Source organism: Uloborus diversus, chromosome 4, assembly GCF_026930045.1.
Source record: "Uloborus diversus isolate 005 chromosome 4, Udiv.v.3.1, whole genome shotgun sequence".
In the NCBI taxonomy this organism is placed as follows: domain Eukaryota; kingdom Metazoa; phylum Arthropoda; class Arachnida; order Araneae; family Uloboridae; genus Uloborus; species Uloborus diversus.
The window spans coordinates 46,459,008-46,483,043 of NC_072734.1; the positions used below are offsets into that span (position 1 = coordinate 46,459,008).

At 35.7% G+C, this 24,036-nt stretch overlaps 1 protein-coding gene across 2 annotated transcripts in view; it reads left to right on the top strand.

Annotated features, from left to right (window-relative positions):
• LOC129220147 (rabphilin-1-like) overlaps nucleotides 1-24,036 on the top strand; it is a 105,795-nt gene that overhangs the window by 59,535 nt on the left and 22,224 nt on the right. For both annotated transcript variants that reach the window (XM_054854499.1, XM_054854498.1), the window contains exons 7-8: nucleotides 1,974-2,084; nucleotides 5,361-5,434. In XM_054854499.1, the coding sequence (XP_054710474.1) occupies nucleotides 1,974-2,084; nucleotides 5,361-5,434 (185 nt within the window). The remainder of the gene's footprint in view (nucleotides 1-1,973; nucleotides 2,085-5,360; nucleotides 5,435-24,036) is intronic.

Consider the following 24,036-nt stretch of genomic DNA (forward strand, 5'->3'; position numbering starts at 1 on the left):
TGCTAATGAATTTTCTTTGTCCTTATGCTAAAAGTGCAGAATAAAATGCGAAGTTATTTTTTTATTTTATTTAATTTCTGAAAAATAATAGAAACTTCTGTAATTAGCTCTAAATATTACATAAACGGTAAATTTCATCAACAAAAATACTTTTATGCTGACCTATTACAAAAAAGCTTTTCTGCGCAAAATTCAAAAGTTTGTTTACTGCATAAATCACAAATAAAATTTCATTCTTTACGACGTACCTCACACTATCGTAAGATTCACCCAAGAACTTTTCCTGGCGTATTTTTTTTTCTTTTTCGCACTTCCTATATTATTTTTTGGGGGTTGCTAACCATTCCTTCTCTTTTTCACAAATGAAACTCTAAGTACATTGTAGTCTTAGGTAACGTGAAAATTATAGCAACAAACAGCAGCGCCATTGCGCTCGTTGTGTTACTCGCATTTTCGGCAAACTACAAGAGAAACGGGATAGCTCATCATCGCACTCAAATGGGAAAGAAACTATGCATAGATAACTAAGTAGAGATGTTTCAAACGCTCGCATATGCTCCATATAATGTTTCCATCAAGTTCAATTGAATTTTCCAATCAAGCGGAGAAACAGAAGCATTCATATGCTTTCATTTAAATACATTGCATTCAAAAGTTCAACTTCTTTGTCACGAGTTCAATTCTATCAGGCTCAGCGAAAATACTGTGTACTGACAGACTTAGTTGTTTAAATTTACGAAATAGGATGTTAGCAAGTGTGCTAACATCGTTATCTAAAAAGTATCGAATGTGCAAGAGGTAAATGAATAAATGATGAAAGCGAAAAACGCTTAAACTTGAGACTTCATCTCAAACAAACATGTTAAAAGTACGCCATTACAATATTATTTTCGCAAACCCCCTTCGTACCTCGCGCGAAACCCCAGGGGTTCGCGAACCACCGGTTGGGAACCAATGGCTTAGAATATCCTCGGCCAAATTAAATTCCTAGTGCAATTTCGCATTAAAAGAGAGCCCAGGTGCCTCCATCTGGTGGAAACTGGGCGTCCAAATTATCCATGCCAATGACATCCACGCCTTAATGGTGGCACATGAAAGACTGGATCTCTTATCGTGGGGATCGCACTAGGTCTGCTAAAAGTTAAATAGCCTTAGAACGCAGCCCACATTGGAAGGAAAAAAAATTGGATTTTCATGGTATTTTTAATCCAGTGGCGAAGCATACGCCCAAAATCTAGGGCTCTGGGGTTTGAGGTGAACCCAACCTCCCGAGAACTTGATTTTAACATTGTTACCAATCCTAATACGGTAGCTGATAAGATCGTTTATGGACAACCCTCCCCGTCCCAGAAGGTCATTAAGTACCATTATAAAGTTAGTGCATTAGCCTAATTGGGAATTATACATAAAATAGAAATTTATGCGAGTCCGTAAATCGGCCCATTCTAGTTGCGATAACACTCAAACTTGGAGTGCCTCGAAGACAGCAAAAACTTAGTAATTCTGATTATACGTCTGATGCGAGAATTCATAATAAATATATCGAAGAAAGTTTTGTGCTGGCAACAACATACAAGTTATTATTATTAGAAAGTGATTCTGTAAACACGTTTTAGATTTTACAATTAGGGCAGCTGTATTTTGGCTTCCTATAAATTTATTTAAAAAAATAAATATAGAAATCTCTTAAAATTTACTGTTTTTATACTTGAATGCTAAAGCGCGTGGTCAAAAGAAAAATCGTGTTAAGGTTTATATATATATATTTATATATATATATATTTCGCACGGACAACAGATGGCAGTGAATTTTTAAAATGACACTAACATCTACAACAAAATAGTTTTTTTTTTCATTAAAAAAAAATTTGTTCACTTTTTTGAGGGGAAACAGGTGTGCTGAATAGACTGACATTATTATTATTTTTCTTTTGCATGTACTATATATTGTTTCCTTACTTCTCTTTTTGTAGATATTGTGCGTTTTGAAAGTTTCGAACCTCCTGAAGAGAGAAATATACATGAGGATAATTACTATAATGAAAGTTCCTTCTACAGAAATTGGGCAACAAACTCGAATCCAAGTAAGTGTACTGAAGTAGTTCTTTTCATTTTAAGACATTCATGTATTGGATTTTAGACTTTAATATCCTCAAACAAAAGCAAACACAGAATCTATGCAGAGAACTCTCTTAAATATGACTGTAGTTCATTAAAAAATACACGAGAAATAATGCTACAAGAAATTTAAAAATGTAATTTTATTGATACTAATATACACTCATATTTGTGAAAATTGCAACAATATGAAGGACTCAGTGGAATGGAATAAAACTTATAGCACATACACTGGTGTGAAAAACTTAAGGACGAGACGATTTTTTTCAATATAACTTTGTACAAAAGCTTTCCAAATCAACACATTTAATACCGTAAGATCCCCAATACGTAACGACATGTGTAATGTAAGCAACACTTACTAAAAGAGAAATCAGAGGGATAAAAAGAAGCTTTATTGAAAAAGTAGCATGGAGCGCAATGCGACTGAAGGCCGAAACATCCCTGTGATGGCTGTCCAGCAAGAAACATCCGGTCTTTAGTAGGGGATATGATCTCCCCCGACTGCTAGGCAGATTTCACAGCGTCTGCCCATGCTGAGAATGAGGGTGTCAATGAGTTGTTGAGGCATTGCTGCCCATTCGTCTTGCAGCGCCAATCGAAGCTCCCGAATCGTTACTGGTGGTAAGGTACGAGCTGCCAAACGTCTGCCTAGAAAATCCCATACATGCTCGATGGGATTGAGATCCCCGGCCAATCCATACGTTCAATATCCTCACTCTCTAAGAGCTGTTCGGCAGCTACTGTGCGATGACATGGTGCATTCTCGTCCATGAAAAGGAACTGCGGACCCATAGCGCCTCTAAAAAGACGCACATATGGAAGAAGAATCTCGTTACAAATACGGGTCCCGTTGACTGAACCTGTGTCGAAGATGTGAAGGTCTGGACGACTACCAAGCATGATGCCTCCCCAAACGAGAACACCGCGACCTCCATCCTGTCCCTTTCAATGATGTTCGAGGGATGATTGCGGCTTCCCCGCTCTCTCCAGATGAGTATGCGATGAGAATCGCTACTCAGACTGAATCTGCTCTCATCTGTAAAGAGTACTCGTCTCCAATCATTGTCTCTCCAATTCCGGTGTTCCCGGCACCACAGAGAACGCCTTCTCCGATGGGCAGGCGTTAGAGGTACACACCGTATAGGGCGTCGTGCAAACAGACCACCACCGTGTAGTCTTCTGGCCACGGTAAAACGCGATATTGGTCGTCCAGTCGCCTGTGTCGTGTGTCTAGCGATTTCTCCCGCTGTCTGCCGCCTGTTTCTTCTGCCCTGTAAGACAATATACCGGTCATCTGCGGGTGTGGTTCCTCGTGGACGACCACTACTGAACCCCCGGATAGCTGTTCCTGTAGTTTAAAATTGTCTCCAAAGACGTGCAACGATGCTGTGAGCAATTCCGAACTCTGCAGCCACACTTGTCACACTGCGACCTTCCTCCAACTTCCCAATGATTCGACCTCGGGTAAAAGCATCCAGATGTCGTCTAACAGATTGATTATTCGCCATTTCTCGCTGAGGCAGCAACTCGGTGTGATTTTAACTGCTATACGGCGTGCAATCACTCTGTCAGAAATACTGATCTTACACCGACAACATGCTTTATACTACTCAGACACTCCCCCATTACGTCTGCCTGCATATCTGCGCATGTGCTACCGTACATCACCTTACTTAATCTCCGGATTGGTCTTTCTGTCCGCTCTGCCTCTTCGTTCAGCTGATTTGCTAATTTTTCGACTTCGTCCTTAGTTTTTGCACACCAGTGTATTACTCACACACCAGTGTATTACTCATAGTACTACAAATAAACGATCAAAGTTACAGATCAATGAAGAGAAAATAAGTGGCCTAAATTAATATAAAATGTAGCTACATCGCGCAGCTATGCGAGCCTGTACACGTTTTCGCATCGAATCATAGATGTGCTGAATGTCACGATTAGGAATAGCATCTCATATGGCTTCAATCTGAAGCCAAAGTTCATCTGTATCAACTGCCGGATGAGACATATGGGCAAGTCTCAGACCAACGCAATCTGAGACATGCTTGACGGGCGTCATATCCGGAGAATGGGCAGGCCAAGGAAGCAGCGTAACCTGTCGTGCACTGAAGAATACTTGTACGTTACGTGCGAGATGTGGACGTGCATTGTCCTGCTGAAACACTGTACCAGGAATGCTCTGAAGAAAGGGTAGTACCTCCGGCATCACAGCGTTAGCGCTCGCTATTGAGGTTACCCGTAGTTTGAACTAGATGGGACTGCTCTTGCTATTCAATAGCGCTTCAGATCATAACGCCTGGCGTTATGCCGGATATGTCGTCGGATTACGCACTCTAGGAGGTGACGTCCCATGTATAGCGTCTGACGCGCACACGTCCATTGTTATGTTGCTCACTAAATCTGGGCTCATCCGAGAAGACGACCTGTAGCTAGTTCGCACGCCATTGGGTGTGTTGGTGGGCCCATGGAAGCCGAAAGTGACAATGGTGGGGGGTAAAGGGAATACCGTTTTGGGAAATCCTTGCATGCAGGTCCTGGTGCAGCAGACGTCGACGAACTGCAGATGCAGCAAGTGTGATACCTGTAGCCATACTCCAACGTAGTGCGAGCGTACGAGAGGACGCTATACGATCCATTACAGTTAGGCGGGTGAGATGTCAATAATCTCGTGGCGTGGTTCGAATGCGTGGGCTGGCGCGAGTCCTTCGGCTAATTACATCATCTTCTGTCCATCTTTTACAAATACGCATCACAGTTGAGGCATTACGCCATGTACGGGCACTGATTTCTCTATGCGTAAGTTGATCCTAACGCATGCAAATCATGCGACCCAATTCGAACTCCGTTACTCGTTCGTATGACGCTCTGAGTTTTGTACGAGGCATATTGAGTTCTAGAGAAACATCTACCATCGGCAGCTAATCATACAATGATTATAAAAAAAACTTTACATCCCTTACAGAGTCTACGTCGCAGTTCAGAGGACGTAACTCCATCCGCGCATGCGCGACGTCTCTGTAATTCTAATCATTTGCATATCTTCTCATGCTTATCCTGCGAATTTTTGTTCATTTTCATAAATCCTTCTTGGTGTTGAAATTTTCACAAACATGAGTGTAGATTAAACGCAAGAATGAACGTAGAAAAGAATCGTGTGAATATCAGAAAATTGAAACAAAATAAATTTTGATTTGATAATGTTATAATCACACACAAAATTTTGCTTTTTCTTTCAGACATAAAAATATTGGAAGAAAATGAAGAAAGTTCCGAGAGTTCAGAGTCTGTGTCGGACAATGGCAGCAAAGCGGTAAGCTTTGAAATTTATTAAATCTCTCTTGTATTAATTTGCAAATTAGTATATACTAGGGAGCTATCGCTCCCCACTCGTTTCGCTCACCAACCGGCGGCAACTCCCAACTATCTCATGGTGGATCGCTTCGTGATCGACACTCGCCGCTCTCGTGCACCACACGCGTAGCATTGGGGAGGGGGGGGGGGGGGGCAACTGGGCAACAATATCGATTTCGATATATATTTTTTAATTTTATGAAATAGACCTCATATTTTGAATGCGGGGACTCGAGGGCAAATAATCGATCTCATAATTTAATCAAATACGTTTTCTCGTGATATTAACTCGAGCATTGTCAAAACGGCTAGTACCGCCGTCCTTGCGTCTGCTCCCTATATGTACGTGCGTTCAGAAAAAAATACTCAACATTGATTCGGGGATGAGTAAAATGGTAATTTTGACCAAAATTTGAAGGAAATTTTTTGTCTGCAGTTGAATACTTCCTTTACTATGTAATGGAAGTGATAAATATAAAAAAATGTTTTTTCCCCCTCCAAATGTGTACAAGCAATAAAAGCTTGTCCAAAATTTTATAAGCTTACAAAAATAACGGCGAGAGACCGACATTCCGTTTCTGAAAACATTAAACTGCATGTTTTCAGAAACGGCATTATTGCAAAAAGTGACAAGTACTTTGTACTTCCAAAACTTGAAAAAAAAAAAAAAGGTATGCAGCCCTTTGCATTCACTTGAAATTCGACGTTGAAAAGCTCGAACAATTTCCAATATACTGGTAGTATTGATTAAAAAAAAAAAAAAAGTAACTCTCCATGTATTTACTTCGAAAATAAAAAGTTTTTTTAGACCAAAAATACTAGCTTTTGTGCTACATGTACTTTTTAAAAATTACTTTATGCTACGATTAAAAATAATTGCGTTAGTTGGACTTTTGTGTACTCTTTTATGGTTTTTGTAACCACCCAACTTACAATTTTCATTTTGTATTTTTTGTAGTGTGATGATGAAAAAATTCTAAATGAGTAGTAATCGAAAGAACATAGTAAAATATGCTTCCGGAGCCTTGGATTATTTGCCCTCCTGTCCCTGTCATCGAAATTTATAGGTCTTAATGCCTGCGCAATTTTCAAAAAAAACTCGCCAAATTTAGTGAGTTTCATTGAGAAATGGAACACACCTTTTCACACGCTTTGAAGATGGATGTCTTACCACATGCACGCGTTGAAGTCTGGTCGTATCTTCCATTTCTCGCCCAAGTCTTGAAGTTTGGCGACTTTTCTTAAACTTCGACAGAATTGTTTTCATTGTCACACTATTCATGTCGTTCCATGGACTCGACGTTAAATCCCGGTTATCACAAATTAGCCATTTCAACTGCGCTTGCGCGCGGACTTAGTTGATTTCAAAAATCTTACTCAAACTAATTAAAAACATTTTAAAATTGGTAATAAGTATGAGATAACAACAGATAAAAATTAGAAATTACAAAGCTTTCTTTGATTTAGTTTTTAGGCCTTGGTAAATATTGAGTTTTGCGTCTTAATTATTAATGGATTCGGAGTCTGATTTTTCTATCAAACAAATGCCCTTTTCAGGGTAAAATTTTTAACCTCAGAAGAGCGTACTCGAAGTTGAGGCCTCTTATAAACTACTATTTAAAGTAACTGAGTAGGTTTAGTTTTCAAGACTAATTTCGTGTTTAAGTTAAATTAGTGTTTAATTTAGGATTCGGTGGGTTGTCAGTTACGTTAGGTAGTTGTGTATAAGAGGATTCGACTTCAAAATGCTATTAAATATTGAGGGATCGTATATAATTAGTTAGGTATTTAAAATAATTCATCGTATAGCAATTAAAATCAGTGTTTGTTTTATAACTGGGTGTTTAGTTTAGTTGATTTTTGTACAGAAATTGTAAAATAAATTTCATTTCTAATTTTGGGTAGGAAATAGTATGTAAGTGTAATCGGTTATTTTTTGCTTTTTATTTCCTTGTAGTTTTTTGAAGGCGTTTTTTTTTATTTAAAAGTAATTTTACCCTCAGTTGGAATGCTTTCGTTATAGTTAGTGTTATTTATAGTAAATAATGACGAGAAAAGACAGAAGAAAGCATTGGGGTCGCCTTATCGCCCGTACTCATAGGAATTTTTGAAGAAGGTGCTGACTGAAATCCGAACCAAATACAAACTGAGATAATTTTTAAAAATTGTTTATTTGGATGAGATTTGGAATAAGAATTCGAATTCCAAAACGTGACCTAAGTATAGGTAAATAACCTTTAGTTGTGAGATTTTTCTAGTTTTCAAATGTTTCTATATCAAACCCAGGCATATAATAAAGAACGTTACCTACATTCTCCATGTTGAACTTTATTTATCACTCTATACGACAAGTGATGATTAATTCTTAAAAAAATGAAAAAAAAAGTAAATGATGGACTAAAAAATTTTTTTACACAGTTTCAAGCATAAGACAAAGTGTAGTCTCAGACAACAATATGCCAGATCAAGTTTTCAATGTGTTTTCTAGGTTAAAATGAGGTGTACCCCGTAAATGAGGTGTACACATAGTTGTACCCCGTAAGGGTACCCCGTAGTGGTGCATACTTGTACCCCATAAGGGTACAACTATGGGCCACGGGGGGAAAATTCCCCTTCCTCTTCTTTCCAAATTAGATTTTTTTAAGCATTTCACTCGAAAGACGAAATGTGTAGCCACCATTGCTAAAGTCCTCAAATTTCTAAATCAAAGATGTACACGGAATTTTCAATGAAAACATCAAAAAGTGGCCCATAGTTGAACCATTTTACAGTATATCTTGAGAAAAGTAAATAAGTATCAATAGAAAGAGCATAGTATAACATGCTTTTCGATGCATAGATTATTTTTTATCTATTTATTTTGGTCGTGTGTCCCCGTCATCAAAAACCTAATTTTCACGAGTTTTCTGATTAGACAAGTCTGACGTATGTGCGTGCGTATGTATGTACGTATGTATCTCGCATGAAATAGAAATTTTGTATGTATAGATTCTGAGTGGGACCTAGTTGTGTACCTCTCCTTTTGGTTGCATTCATATGTTACAAAGGGGGTCTATTACACGTTTTTTTGGGACAAACCAGTGATGATTTCAACGCAAACTCAAGTGATGTTATAATTTGGTAACACTTGGCGGTATGTCGACAAGGTTTTTCCGCCAATTTGGCGAACAAACGTCAAGTTGGTGACAAATTTTGCGAAATAAATGATTTTTCGAATCTGGTTTCTATTTGGCAATATTTAGCGAATAATCCATTGAATCGTGCTAAAACTGTCGATATTTCGAAAATAAAACTGTGTAAAAACAGTTTTTGCATCAGTTTGCGACAAAGTATGGGTTTAATCATTAAAGTGTTTTCATCAAAAATTCATTTCAAGTGTTTTCAAAAACATCCAACTTCTTTACATTTGAAATTAACTTTCTACGCTTATTACCATACTTTTATGAGTGTAGAAAAATGTTAAAAAAATTATTTCTTTAGGAAATGTTGTTTCTATAACGAAAGAACATAAGTAGACGCGCACATTCTAAGTTATCAACCGATTATTACCCTATTTATACCTGAGATAAAGGAAGTATTGTAATCACGAAAAAAATGTAATTCAAGTATTGACTAAACCAAGGCTTCACTTGATACGCGCCTTATCAGGCTCAGTCATTTCAACAAAAATTGTAGCATGAAATCAATTAGTCAAACAAAAAACTCGGTCAAACTTCAGCGATATCTGTTGGATTTTGTGGCAACTTTTAACTACGTAAACATCAGATAGGTTTATTTTTAAACTAGCAAAAATACCCGGCGTTGCCTGGGTCAGTAATAATTATGAGAAAAAATCGTTACTTGCTTTTGTTTTCTGTTTTAAGTGAAAGAATTTAAAACACATCTTTTTGACGTGATTAAAAATCGAGTTTCTTCCTTACCCATAAAACTAAAATAGCAATAAGTAAAATGAACGAAATAGTATTGATTTAGAAACGAAAGCACTAAATTTAAGCATATACAAATTTCCAAAACATGAAATTAATCTTCTCATGTTTAAAAAGATTAATCTGTTGATCCTTTTTTTTTAACATGGAGTCTAAAACCTTCTCTGTATGGCTAATGAAGTACGAAGTGATTAAAAAAAAGTAGCTGCGCTCGTAATCCCCTTATATTGCTTTAGTTATTTTGGGAAATTTCAATCATTGTGGGCTTTTGGTGCGATTTTACCGAATTTGCGAAAGTCATTTGGGGGTACCTTCGATGATGCTCCCCCATTCTTTCCTTACTTTGTAAAACGATATGATATTAATTTTCGTTACAGAGATATCGTCGCCATATGCTGAGATACTTTTGGTCACCATAAAATGGCGCTAAACAATTTCATCCGAAATGGTTCCAAAATAAGTAGTAAAATTTGGTGATTGTTTGAAATTCTGCAAAAAGGAAAATTAATGGAAGTTTTTGTGCTGTTGATGGATTTGCCTAATTTAGTTGCTGGATTATTTAACACAGTAAAAAAAATCTTTTGAAAATTCTTTGATTGGCGATATTTTGTTTACATGGTGAAAGCTGAGAAAAATTATGACGTAGTCTTCGGCTTCAAAAACAGCGACGTTGAAAAAACTGCCAAATGCATCAGCTACGGAAATCTTTCTGCAAAAATTTTGGCGATCTGCTGGTTGATTGGATAATGAGTAAGTGTTCAATCAGCATAAATAATAATAAAAACCAATAATTAAATTGAAGTTCCGTTTAAGTGGAAAATGATCAGCCAAATCATGTATTACTTGCCAATCTTGTGCAAAAATCTTACTTCAAAATTTGACTTGTGAAAAGCCTTGAACAGTCACGAAAAGCAAAGATAGTCAACAATACAACAATTGTCGCTATCGACAGGGAGTTGAGATGATACACTAAATACTGTATTGAGTTGAGGAAAGCCTTCGAACATGGAACTAAAAAGCTCATAACTCGTTTTTTATTCTACTTAGAAATTTCGAACAGGTGCCATCTTCATCAGAAAAATCAGAGCTTTCGATGGACATATAATGTAAATATGTGCAAGTATGTTTTCATCCCAATATTAGAGAATTTATACAAAAATTGTGTTTTATTGCCCCCTAAGGGGGTTTTGCCCCCCATAACGGGACGAAAGCTACCCTATGTGTTATTCTGATGCATAAGCTATATTATTGTAAAGTTTCATCAAAATCCGTTCAGTAGTTTTTGCGTGAAAGAGTAACAAACATCCAGATCCTGATTACCACAGGGGCATGCGGGGCACAGGCCCCTCCTCTTAGATTTCAAGGGGGCCCAAAATCCCCATAATTTATCATGCTAATTAAAAATAAATAATGATTTCATTCAGAATCTGGAGTACAATGATATCATTGATAGTTTTGCAAATGCCAAGACAAGGTAAAAATCTCTTTTTTGTTGATCAAAACTCTCCTTAAAAATTTGATCTCTTTGCAAATTCCAAAACCACTCCAAGTTTAGTTTCTATTTACTGTTAAAAGTTACATCATAGATAATTTTGATATTTACGATTTACGGCAACGGGCAAAGTTTAACCACAACTTATATAATTATTGTATACAAAATCTCTTCCACTTTTTAAATGTATGGTATATTATATTGTGATATGAAGTACCACCAAATTTAGCACGGTTGTGCTAATATGCAAGTATCGAAATATTTTATAGCTTCTCATTATATAGAATAAGCGGGAAGGAAGGGGGGGGGGGGGCACAAAATGAATTTAATGAACAGTGTCTTAAAAAATCTTAGTCGGCCCTTGGGGGGCCCTGAAATAGAAATGTGCCCCATGTCAAATATCAGAATGATCGGGCTCTGCAAACATCCATACATCCATACAAACTTTCGCATATATAATAGTAGTAAGATTGAATATTGAACAAAATTGAGTTCAAAAGTGTTTGAGTTAATTTAAAAATAGATTTTTTTTCTTCCCAAAAAAAAGTGTTTGAAAAGATATTTTTGGTAAAAAGTGAAAAAACATGAAACTTTCCTTTCAAAAAACATAAAGTTTTAAAACAAAATCACATGAATATAAGCCGTGAAGGATGTTGATCTAGTACTAATGAAATCAATGTAGTAGTTTAAAACCCAAGTGGATCCCTAAACTTCTAATAAAATTCCTGTTCTACATCTTAAAAATTTAGAAAGATATTAGCGATCTAATGAGCCGAGTTTCAGTAATTTTTAGATAGGTGACGAACCGTACGGGGCTGTTCACATATTTGCAACACTTGCATACAATCGTTTGGTGTGATTCATAAAAATAATAGTTTAAAAAACTAAAAAAAACACGCTTTCGTAGCAAAACGAACTAAAAAGTAAAAAATAATCTTTGGATGATAGCAGGGCCGGACTTGGTGGTCAAAAGGGCGCGGGAAAGCCGAGTTGAAGGGCGCCGATTTAGTCTCACTAATATCTAAGGACTTAAGAGATAGTGCGGACATTTTAAGGGGATAAAAAAAATCATTGAGAAGTAAATAAAGCCCTTTTTTTTTTGTTACAGAAAATATCCAAAAGAGAAGTCATATTTTTTGCAAGTTCAACAATAGTAGGAGAGACCTCCCCCTCCCTCCCCCAAGAGTGTAGTCACAATTAAATATTACTGATTACCCCCTAGAAAGAAACCCTTCCTTAAAAAAAGAGGAAAAACCCCCAAAATAACCCCTGAAAATTTGAAGAACGCTGGGGGGGGGGGGGGATATTTTCTTATTTCTAAGAATGAGAAGTTTTGCTAAATGTTTCTCAATAAGCACTTCTTCGAAAATTCATCTTTCTTCCGGAAATGCATCATCACTAGTTCAATAGCATTAGGAGACAACATCTCTTGCCGTGATACATTATTTTTTGTGTTGTTGATTGAATATTTTTCACTGGTACCTGCTGTAGTTTTAAAACATGATGCTGTCATTTTTCACATAAATTTGTCGATTCTTTAGCTGACGAGCTTTTTTCTCTGTGCGATCAATGTTCATGCCCAAGTTTTTTTTTTTTTTTCGTATTTTTCATGCATATCATATGCTAGTTGGTTACTTTCGACAAAATGCTTCTGCAGTTCAAAATTAAAAAGAGATGTACATCACATTTGAAACTGTTGTCCGCATAGGCGGATTTATGGGGGGGCAGAGGGGGGCAATGCCCCCCCCCCCCAGTTTTGGGAGGACTTCATGTAGTAACAGCACATTTTCCAAAAATTAAAAAAAAAAAAAAAAATTCTTTTTTCTCTTTAAAATAGTTTAGAAGGGCATGGGTGAATTTTTAGGGGGGCATAGGGGGCAATGCCCCCCAGTTTTGGGAGGACTTTATATATTAACAACACATCTTCCAAAATCTTAAAACAAAAAAATCATGACTTTTTTTTTTTGAATAGTTCAATGAAAATGAAGAGAAAAGCGAATGTCCTTTTCTGATGGGAAAAAAAGAAAAGAGAAAAGAAAAAAAAACGAACATTAAATAAATAGTACAGCTGTCACTGGGGTGCTGAAAATGTGTCTTAATTCACTATTTTGGACTGAAAACCATTTGGGCAAGTATATAAATGAAAATATAGGTTAAACGAGCTATACATTAAACTGCAACACTTATAATAATTGACAATTGTTTTAACAAATTAGAACCTAAAGCAAAGGGGGAAAAACTTCCCCCCCCCACTCCCATTTGCGCTGACAGAAAGATCTACTCATTATGATTTGTGTCCACATTTCAAGTATATTTGTGCATAATATTTATGTTCTTAGTAGATTAATTGGCCTTTTGAGAAATTCTAAAAAACATAGTTTTTTTTTCCTTCTTTCTCTCTCTCTCTTAAAAAAGAGAGAAAATAAATTCTATCGCAAACTGAATAAATTTCAGTTGTCTGAGTGTTTTGATTCAATGAATCTTTTTACTTAGAGGAAGAGTACAATTTTAATTACTTTATAAATACTGTTTAAAAAGTCATAATCATCAAAGTCTAAGTGAGTCAGTCCTTGTCATTATTGAAATCTAAATAATTGAGTCATCAAAAGTTTTGGAAAATTTTGCTGAAATTTTATAAAAGTCTATAAAAGCTTAACAAAGATTGGTAAAATCGTAAAAATCCTTTAACCGTAAAAACTTGAATTACAAATGGGGCCGAATTTGCCTATAAGATAAACAAGCTATTGCTTAGGGCCCCTGCTTTGAAGTGGGTCCCTAACTCCCAAAAAAATTCATGATTCGTTCCTTAAAAAATGGAAATTGCTTGAAAAAACTAATTTCATTTTTAAGTGCTTGAAAACCTTGAATATTTGGAAACGTGTGGCTACAAACCTTAAATTTTAAATATTTCTAACAAATGGTAGAGGGGGAGGAATGCCAAAATATGTCAAATTCAGCTCATTGCCACATCCTGTATTAAAAATGTAAAAATCAGGGTTCTCACGTTGGTAACATATTATTTGAAATAAATTTTTGTGACTCACATATTTCATATCTTGCTATTTATTCAATCCCGAATGCAGTATTTTGGAAATTCTTTTGTATTGATTGCTTTTATCTTACTTCTTCTGCATATTGTCTATCTGTTTAGCACGGAAAAAAATACACACTACTTCTATTAATTTCTATTCGTTTTCTGCCCCACTTGCAACTGAAGAAAATTTGTGGTCATGAGAAATCTATGGTTTCTTTTTTCTTTTAAATTTAAAATAGCTATTTCTCACAAAGTTAGAACAGGACTGTAAAAATTTACAATCAAGTACTAAAATATCAGAGACTGGAAAGTACAAATGAAGTGCATTAAAATTTTTTATTCATTCTAGAGTCCTTGAAAATAATTAGATAAGTCTTTGAAAATCCTAAGCAAAGTGGGCTCCAATAGTAGACGTTAAATCCCGGTTATCACAAATTTGCCATTTCAACTGCGCTTGCGCGCGGACGTAGCTTGTTGGGATTTCTGTTTTAAGATTTTGTGTTGCTTGTTTATATTTATGCTGAGCTAGAGTCCCAACAAATTAATGACTGCGATTAGAATATTTTCACTGCGATTTCGTGATGTATTATATAAAACTGCGGATATGAATACCTAATAATCTTTATAATGAAAAGGGGAAAATGACACTTCAATATTTATTGGTTTGAAAATATTTACTTAACGTAAACCGTTGGGTACTTCAAAAATGATTGGAATATGAGTACACAGATGTCCGTCTTTTGTGGATATTTTACGTTAGGCTTAACTAGCAGTATTATACATTTTTATTTAGGTTGATGGTTCGGCTTTGTAGTAGAAGTGATGCTGCAATTCTAGTACGCTCTTCTGAGGTTGAAAATTTAGCCCTGAAAAGGGCCATTGATAGAAAAATCAGACTCCGAATCCATTAATAAGACTCAAAACTCAATCTTCACCGAGGCCTAAAAACTAAACCAGAGTTAGCTTTGTGATTTCTAATTTTTATATGTTGCTATCTCATATTTATTAACAAATTTAAAATGTTAGCAAGAGTTTTGAAATCAGCTAAGTCCGTGCGCAAGCGCAGTTGAAATGGCAAATTTGTGATAACCGGGATTTAACGTCAAGTGGCTCCAATTACTTCTACTGCATATTGTTTTTCTGTTTACCCAGAAAAAAAAATGATACACTACCTCTATTCCTTTTCGTTTTTTGCACTACTTATTATTAAAAAAAAGGTTGTTGGAATGAGAAATCTATAGGTTTTTTTTTTCCAAACTTAAAATGGCTGTTTCTTACAAACTTTGAACAATACTGTACAACTGTATAATCTAGTTATCAATTTCTATGTCTATCCAGTTAACCTTTATAAGGCTTCAAAATGCAGAATTTTATATTCATTTTACAAAATTTCTTCTGGGGGGGAAGCCCCCGGCCTCCTAAAATTGGAGATATTCTATTTCCCACTTAAAAGGGAGCCCTGTGTCACTCTCTTGATACCAGCTCCCTCTCTTAAAGTCAATTAAAAAAGGACAGCATGAAAACACACATTAATGAAAACGACACACGAAAAAGTAAAGCATGGACTTAGGCATCACAGGAAACAGACAAAAACATGGGAGTGGGGGGGGGGAGGCAATAAAAATGTTGCTTAAAAAAAATTCATACTGACCCCCCAGGAACTCATTCCTAAATCCGCCTATGGTTGTCCGTTTCCAAAGACTGTTAAAAAAATGTTTTTCACTTTATTTAATGTGCTAAAGTTCAAAACTCAAAAAGAATAAATTAAAAATATCATTTCATTATAGCATTGTTAAAAATCTTTGCATCTCTGCATGGTGCTTTTGTAAAAGCATTTTAGTTATGCAATTATTTTGAGAATAGGAGCGAGTGGTAATGAATTTCACAGGTTATGATGTTAAAGATCTCATTACTAGTTTAAAAGAAAAATTGTACGTTTTAAGATGAATAGTAATGCAAGAAAGGCATTCGGTCATGAACGGAAAACATGATTTTACAAATTAGGTAAGTCAAGAAATATTATAACTTATCAAAAATGAAAATTAATAAAGTGTAATTAAGATGAAGAATTTAGTGCGGATATAACATAAGAAATGACACAAGTGATTAATTAATTTCAGAAAAAAAAAATCGAATTATGTTTACTCATTTGTTCTGTGCTTAATGTATAATATTATTTTTTTGCATCTCAAACGTCAAATTTGATACGAATTAAGCATTTGAAATGAAATCGGCTTATTTATGCTACACAGTAACTGCTACCATAAAAATGAGTTAAAATGTAATGTTTTTTGCTTAATATTTGCAATACATATTTTTATAAATCAAACATAAGTAATATCTAGAGTCTTTGAAGTCTATTTTTAAAGACTGATTTTTTTTTTCCAATTCCGATATTCATTTATTTATTTATTTATTATTAGTATGATTTTAACATGATAATGTCATAGCAAATATCTTGGATCAAAGTTGCAAGAATATACAACCAATCGAACTCTTAACTCATCCAATGCACCTGATTGCCTCTAATAAATAATATCATTTTGATAACACTGCAACTATTGGGAAAAGCTTGAAAATTAAATTATGTAAGAAATAATTTTTTATGTATGGATATACCTTTAAAATTTCTGTTATTGTTTGTGACCATTATGGGGAATAAATGAATTAATAATATTAATTAATTTATTAATAAAACTTTTGCAAGAAAACGTAACGATTTCAATCGAAAAGAACAAATAAATTTCTTGACCATCTTGTCTAATTTTCCCCTTGCCTCCTTTTTTCATTTAAGAATTCCTTAATTTTTTCGAAGTAAAAATAAAACTACAAGTTTTTTTATTCCGCAGCGTAAGAAAACAGGAGGGTGTTTCGTGTTGATATTTTCCCTCCATTCTTAGAACAGGATCTAATTTCTGAAAATTCGTTTCAGAAATTCTCGCTATCCAAAGTGTTATATTTTAAAAGTACATAATAGCAAACGAACATTTTTAAAACGTTTTCACTCATTTTTACGGCATTGTTGTCTTAAAGTTCGAAAACTTTTTGAGTGTAAAATTTTGTTTTAGAAAATTGACGTGAATTAGAAAGAGCCGTCATGAAATAAACCAATCATATTAAAAAGAGAGGGAGAATGAAAAAAAAAAAAAAATAGTTCAGGGAGACGCTTGATCTTAATATTTTTTACTGCTTAAAATAATAGTTTTCAATTTATAACATAAGTCACTTAGATTTTATCTTTCAACTTAACTAAGTACTTTGTTTTTTTTTAACTATATGTATTGTCAGGGCCGATCCTAGGGTGTCGGCCGCCCGTGTGCAAAGACCTAATGTGCCGCCCCTCAAGATTAATTTGCATATTTTGAATAATCTTTGACGTCCATATAAATATTTCTTCAAATTTCTATATCAAGTTCTAATTTTAAAAAGAAAAAGAAAGAAAAAAGAAAAAAACAAGACTGATGAACTTATAAAAAGGAAGAAAAGTTTTATGCAGTAGACCCTCGTTTTACGCGGGGGTTACGTTCCACGAAAATGCCACGTAAATCGAAGCCACGTAAATTGAGTCCTAATACTAGTGTTAAAATAGGAGTTTGGTACCGTAGATGACAAAATACTTCATTCTAGTGATGACTAATTGTGTAATAAGTTTAACGTGTACTTATATCGACTTTGCACAACGTGCATAAAGAAAACACATATCAATTTCGTTTTCTGTTTATAAAGAGGAGCGGGCTATGATAGTCTTTTGGCAGTCATTAAGAACTTTTCTCTGTCATTCTTTACAGAGCATTAACGCATCCATGACCACTTGCGTCATTTCCATGATAGAATTTTTTCTTCACTAACAAATCAGATAGATCATTTCTATTGTCTAGGAATAGCTCAAATTTTTCAATGTGAACGTTTTTGGTTGTGTGTCATTGATGTCGGTACCCTCGTTGGATTTGATCGCCTTTGTCACTCCTAAAAGCTCTTCTTCCAGTGAGTTCTGAACTGTGTGAGTTTAATAACTTTACTTCTGGAAAGAGCTCTGGAACCAATCGCATAAAATGTCTCCAATGGTCCAAGCTCGATTATTAGCACGCCAAAATGCAGTTTATTACGTGCAATCTGCAATATTTTGGAGTTTTTGGAGAGGGGAAATTTTATCTGTTTGCATTGCCGCATCCGCGTAAAATAAAGAAAAAGGTGTCAAATCTTACAACGTGCATAATCGAAACCGCGTAAAATGGACCCGCTTAAAACGAGGTCTACTGTAGTAAGAAACTCCTTAGATACAATTTATATCTTCGAAGAAAATAATAGATACCAAATTTACTAGTCGTAAAAACGCATTTTATAGTCTGTCTTCGGTGACATCAGAGAAAGGACGGAGGGGGGAAAATCAGGGAGGGGGGATTGTTCCCAGAAAATTATCGAAATTGGCGTACCAAAAATAGTTTTAGTAATCTTTGGTTGTGTTTGGTTGCAAGGAAAAAAGAGTCAGGTATATTCAAGGTGCATGGAGAAATTTTCGAAATTGACGTCAAATATCGCTGTTTTAGGAACTTTTTCGAGACTTCAGGGGATAAGTAATGTTGGAGTTCTCTTCTAAATTCTTTCAAAATTTAAATCAATTCGAAGCTTTATTTGTGACCGTAGCTTAGGAAAGATCGGCACTCTTCCCGAAAATTTCCCGAAACTGAAGTTTTAAACAAGCAGTTTTGTGCTATCTTTGTTGATGTTGCTAGAGGGAGGGAGATTCAATAATCTCCCATTGAAAGTTTTCGAAATTGAAGTTTAAAACGCAAATTTAGGCTGTCTTTGGTGGCGGTAGGAGATCTGGCGGCTTTCCTCCGGTAATTTCTCGGCACTATTGTTTCAAAAACCTATTTTTGGCTACATTTGAAAACGATAGGGGAACGTGAAAATATTCCGAACCAGAATATTTTTCGGAACTAAAATCCATTTTAGGTTATTTTCAGGAAGGAAGGGTTTTGGAGCTCCCAAGAGGGTATTTCTAAAAGCGCAATTTTATGCTATCTTTGGTAACGTTAACAAAACTGGGAAGCTTCGGCGGATCTTCGGATATTTTTCGATATTAATATCTGAAAAACAAAACTAGAGATTTTTGTCCACCTCACTTCAACGATTGATGTGTATATGCCCTAGCGCCTTGAAAAGTTACATAAGCCAGGCAGTTCTCCTCCAGAGTTTTTTAGAAATTGAAATCCCAAAATCGTATTTAAGGCATTGTCTGATAACAATGGAACAAAGAGCGGGCGGAGGTTCAATGTGCCCTCACGAACTGTTTTTTGAAACTGAAGTCAATTTCAAACTGAGAGGGTGGGATTAGGGGCCTCTCTAAACGCTAATTGAGATTATCTTTGGTAGTAATGTTTGGGAATGGATTTCGGGGTCCTCCATCGCAAAAATTTCGAAAAAGAAATACGAAAAATGTCCTTAAGCAATTTTTGATGACATTAAGAAGGGCTGTCCTTTGAAAACCCATTTTGGATTTTAAAATCAACATTTTCAGGCTATATTTGATTAAGTTAAGTTGGAAGGGGTGAATCAGAGATTTAATTGGGTCCTTAAGATCGGTGGTTCAAACAGCAAAATTTCCCGAAACTAAAGTCCTAAAAACGCCATTTTAAGCCTTCTTTAGTCTCATCAAAGAGGTCATGGCATCCTTTTGAATCTTCGTTTTGGAGCCACATTTAAATTTACTACCCGGGGCAGTTTATTCATGATTTTAATTCGAAAAAAATACTGTAAAGGGGGAAAACTACAAAATTTTAGTTTGTCATTCATATATGTTTGACTCTCAGGGGAGTCGCAATTTTCCTCTGTTTCTCCACGCATCCGCGATTGTTGAAAACAGAATTTGTTGTTTGAAATGCTAGCGAGAGTATCTAATCAATACAGCTTTTTTTAAATATAACATGAAATATGTCTTCATTGTTTAGCTCTATAAAAGCTTGGGGGCCTCCCTGGGCCCTGATTGTTCCTTTTAGAAGGCACCCTTTCATGCTTCAGGAGGGGGCCATTTCCCTCATCTCCCTTCCCCTGTATACAAGCCTGATTACCGGTTCTGTCATAAATTTTGCAACCAAATAAAGCATGTGTGTAAAGAGTAGATATTAATGGACAATGAACCAACACAATGTTCCCTAACAATCTATTTTTCTTAAACTATGCTATGCTGTCGGGAAATCGGCACTTACTTTGATAATTGAACATTTAAAATTCAGTATATTTATTTGACTTATTATAAGTTATCTTTTGAGAAATTCTTGAGGAATTTTGCCTGATTAAAAGAACTATATGATGCGGTCTGCGGCCGCCCCTTTCTTTGACCGCCCTTGTGCGGTGCACACTCTGCACACCTGCTAGGATCGGCCCTGTGTATTGTGGAAAATTTTGCAATATCATTTATTTGTCATTTCGCAGCTCATAGATCATATTAGTTTTTTTACGAATCATATATCGTAATTCTATAATTTAAGATTATACATGAAGGAAAATATTTTCGCAATAAAAAGAAAATGAAAACCGAAACGAGTAATCTACTGTTGAAAAGATCCTTGACTTGATGTATCTAATTTTGTTGCAGCTTCAAAATCACTTGTTTACTTACGCTAAAATCTGATCCAAATGACTCTTCGATTCATGCAAATCGGCAATAACAGCAATCGGACCTCTGTCGTCTAACTGGATAAAATTTATGATAGCTGTCCTTCCTTGTCCAACAGAAATCTGTTGCCCCGATTCCCCAAGCATCGCAAATCCTTATCCATAAAACGCATCTTACAAGGCGTCATTTAAAGCCATAAAACCATTAAAGTCAACATGTGTGGTCTACATGTATGCTCCTTTTTTTCTACTTATCATTAAGATAGTTAGTCAAAAGCTCTTGTACAGTACAAGAATGCTGCAAAAGACCCTCATAAAATGTTTTAATTGTTAGAATCTTTAGCTTTTATTCTGTGAAATAAAAAGTGCTCTTTATTTTTTAAGCATTCAAAGAAGCCCATATGCAATATTTTAAGTGGTGGGGGGGGGGAATAATTTTCCCTATGGTTTAGCAGAATATTTTCCCCCCGGAAACCGATTTCAGTTCAGATTAGAGACATTAAAATTTGACATTTTTAATAACGTATTCATTAATGGCTGGAAAAGAATTTTTATACATTTTTGCAAAGAAAAAAGTATTAAAAGCAAGGAAGTTTTCATTTCTAAGGAGGGGGGAGGGGCTAAAGCCCCACTTGCCCCCCCTATATGGGCGCCCTTGTAGGCAATATACTCTCCTAATATGTGTATAACTGCTGATAGAAAACGAATAAGGTTTCCGATATTTCTCGCATTTTATTTCTAATATAGTCTTTAGTGACTCATTAATATTTGTAATACCAGTAGCGTACCTAGCATGGTGACACTCGGAGCGGTAATTTGTGATATCACCCCTCCCCCCCCCCTTTTATAATGAAAAAAGAAAAAAGTGTTTAGAATCTACGTAAATATGAAAATCCTAAAATTTTCAGAAACTACTGCATTTGCGAAAAACGAAGTGTTTTTAGTGGGATAATATACAGAAGACAAATAAAAACTATGACTGCTTTTTATGTAACTTGCCCCAGACGCATGTGGGCGTCGAGTGATCTAAAAAGTAAGGGGGTCTATATGAAATTGTTGGCCCCATAATTACTTTAAACGTATCGCACACACATGGAAAGATAATCTGTTTTCAGTTTGTTGGTATAAGAGATCACTACTATGCCTATAAACAGTATGAACCAACCTAATTCTGAGTATAGTAGTATTAATTCCATGATCGGGGGTGGTTCGGGCGGTACCACCCAATGGAAAATTTTCAAATTAGTACTCTTGAAAATGCATTTCAGCTTCTTATTTTTCAAAAACTTGCAATTACACTTTGGGTGTCACCCCCCATACAGATCACACCCGGAGCGGACAGTCCCCGCGCCCCTTAGCGACGCCACTAGTAATACCTTTGCGTTTTACTTATTTCCGACCTCGTTATGCATTCCTTCTTCAAACTCAAATTTCGTTTCGCTCATAATGATTTGTATTGTTTCATTGATGCAAAATTTATTAGTAATAACCTACACAAGGAGGAAGGGGGAGTATCGAGCTTCATATATGAGGGGAAAACACAGATTAAAAAAACTTCCCAAAATGATATGGCTAAAGGAAGGCAGCATAAAATGCAATATTATAAGGATTTTATGCAGAAATTCAAATGTAAATATTTTGAAGGTAGTACTGTAGCTTTTACACAAGGGCAACAATACCCCCCCCCCAGGGCAATGACGAATTCCCTCCAAATGCTACGCAGCGCCCCCCTTCCCCGAAAACGTAACTTTTAACATGAGACTTAAAAAATATTAAGTGATCCCCTAAAAATTTCAATGCCAAAGGTTATGCCCCACCCCCTTTGTGCACACCTCTGGCTAAAAAGACTAAGAGATTGAAGGAATTAAATCCAGTTACAAAAACTGGAATACGTTTTGAACACAAAACTTGTCAACCGCAAAGAACTTTAACTTTTGTTATGATTTTAACTGACAAAACTTAGTTTGAAATCGAAAAATGTTTTATCGTTAAAACTTTTCGCTATCTTTATTGTGTTTAGTCCAGTAATTCCCCAAATGTGCCCCGGGAAGTCCTGCAGTCCTCCTAGGACCACTTCGAAATTTTACTATTTTTTTTCTCAACTAATTTAGACTTATTATTCATGAAACTTTTTTCCATTTTTTGCAGAACCTCTGCAATATAAATAAGGGTTATTCAATGCAGATACAAGACTCGTATTTATTTTTGACTGTCAGTTACAAGTCATACTTTTATTTTGGGAAGGGCGTTATGCAAAAATCCAAGTTCCAAAAAGGGCGCCTTGACTCAAAAACTCTAGAAATTACCGTACAGTCCTGTCCTTTTTTTTTTTTTTTTTTTTTGTGAAGCGACTAAAAATGCGACATCTGTCATTGTGTGCATCCATCCACTAAAATATTGATTTTATGCGGCTTATTTCGACATAACACTATTTTTAATGCGCCGATTTCAAAAATTAACATTATTTGTAATCGTACTTGCGTCTATTGCACTCATGATCGTTATCAGAACAGGGAGTCATGCTAGCTCCGCTCTGACAGCAACTTAAGTACAGTCAATAAGTCAAACCATTCTTGACCATACATATGTGTGCTGGGGCATTCCAAGGTATTTGACTGTTACGGACTCTACACTTCATAAGGATGTTTTAGCCTCCTACTCATGATTAGTGCAAATAGTAAAACTAAACTTTTTGTAAATGATTAGTCCTATGTGTAGTTATGTCATAACATTGAAAAAAGTTTAGATTTGTGTTGAATTTCTAAAGATATAGGAAGATATATAGCATGTTACGGACTCTACGCTAAAAAGACATGGAAATTGTTGCTTAAACTATCTTCAAATTTTCTGTGAAAGTAATAACTACTCTTACCTAATGAAGGTTTTCCACTATGTCTCAGTTTATCTATAATACATTTAAGCACCAAAATATTTTTTAAAAAGGTAAAAAATATTTTTTACGGAATTATTTACTGAAGAACTGCACGATTATGAACATGTTACGGACTCTACATATTTGTCACGTTCGAGTATTGTTTGAATTATTGTTTATAGAGTGTAAACAACAACAATACTACCTCATTGTTCAATAGTTACAATGATAGAATCAACTGTTATGACTATTTTTTCATCATATATGTGAAAAGTGCCCACCTGGGGGGGGGGGAGGGGCATGCCGCAGACTGTGCCATTGAAGTTTTTTTAGGGGGTGTTTTGAGAGGTATTTTTCTCATTTTTGGGGAGAGGTTTTTGATATTATGGGGGAGGGGGTCTGTGGGATATTTAGGGGAGATGCACCCAAGCTCTAGGGGTGGGGGGGGGGGGGGGTTACCAGATTGAAGTTGGCCTCTTGTTGGAACAGACCAAGGGATATCTTGATTTCTTCAGTCTTGAATTTGATATTAGAAAAGATAGGTTTTAATGCAAATTTCACTAACAATTCAACTTTTATAGTAGAACCTTGGTTATCTGAAGTGATCAATACCGGGCCA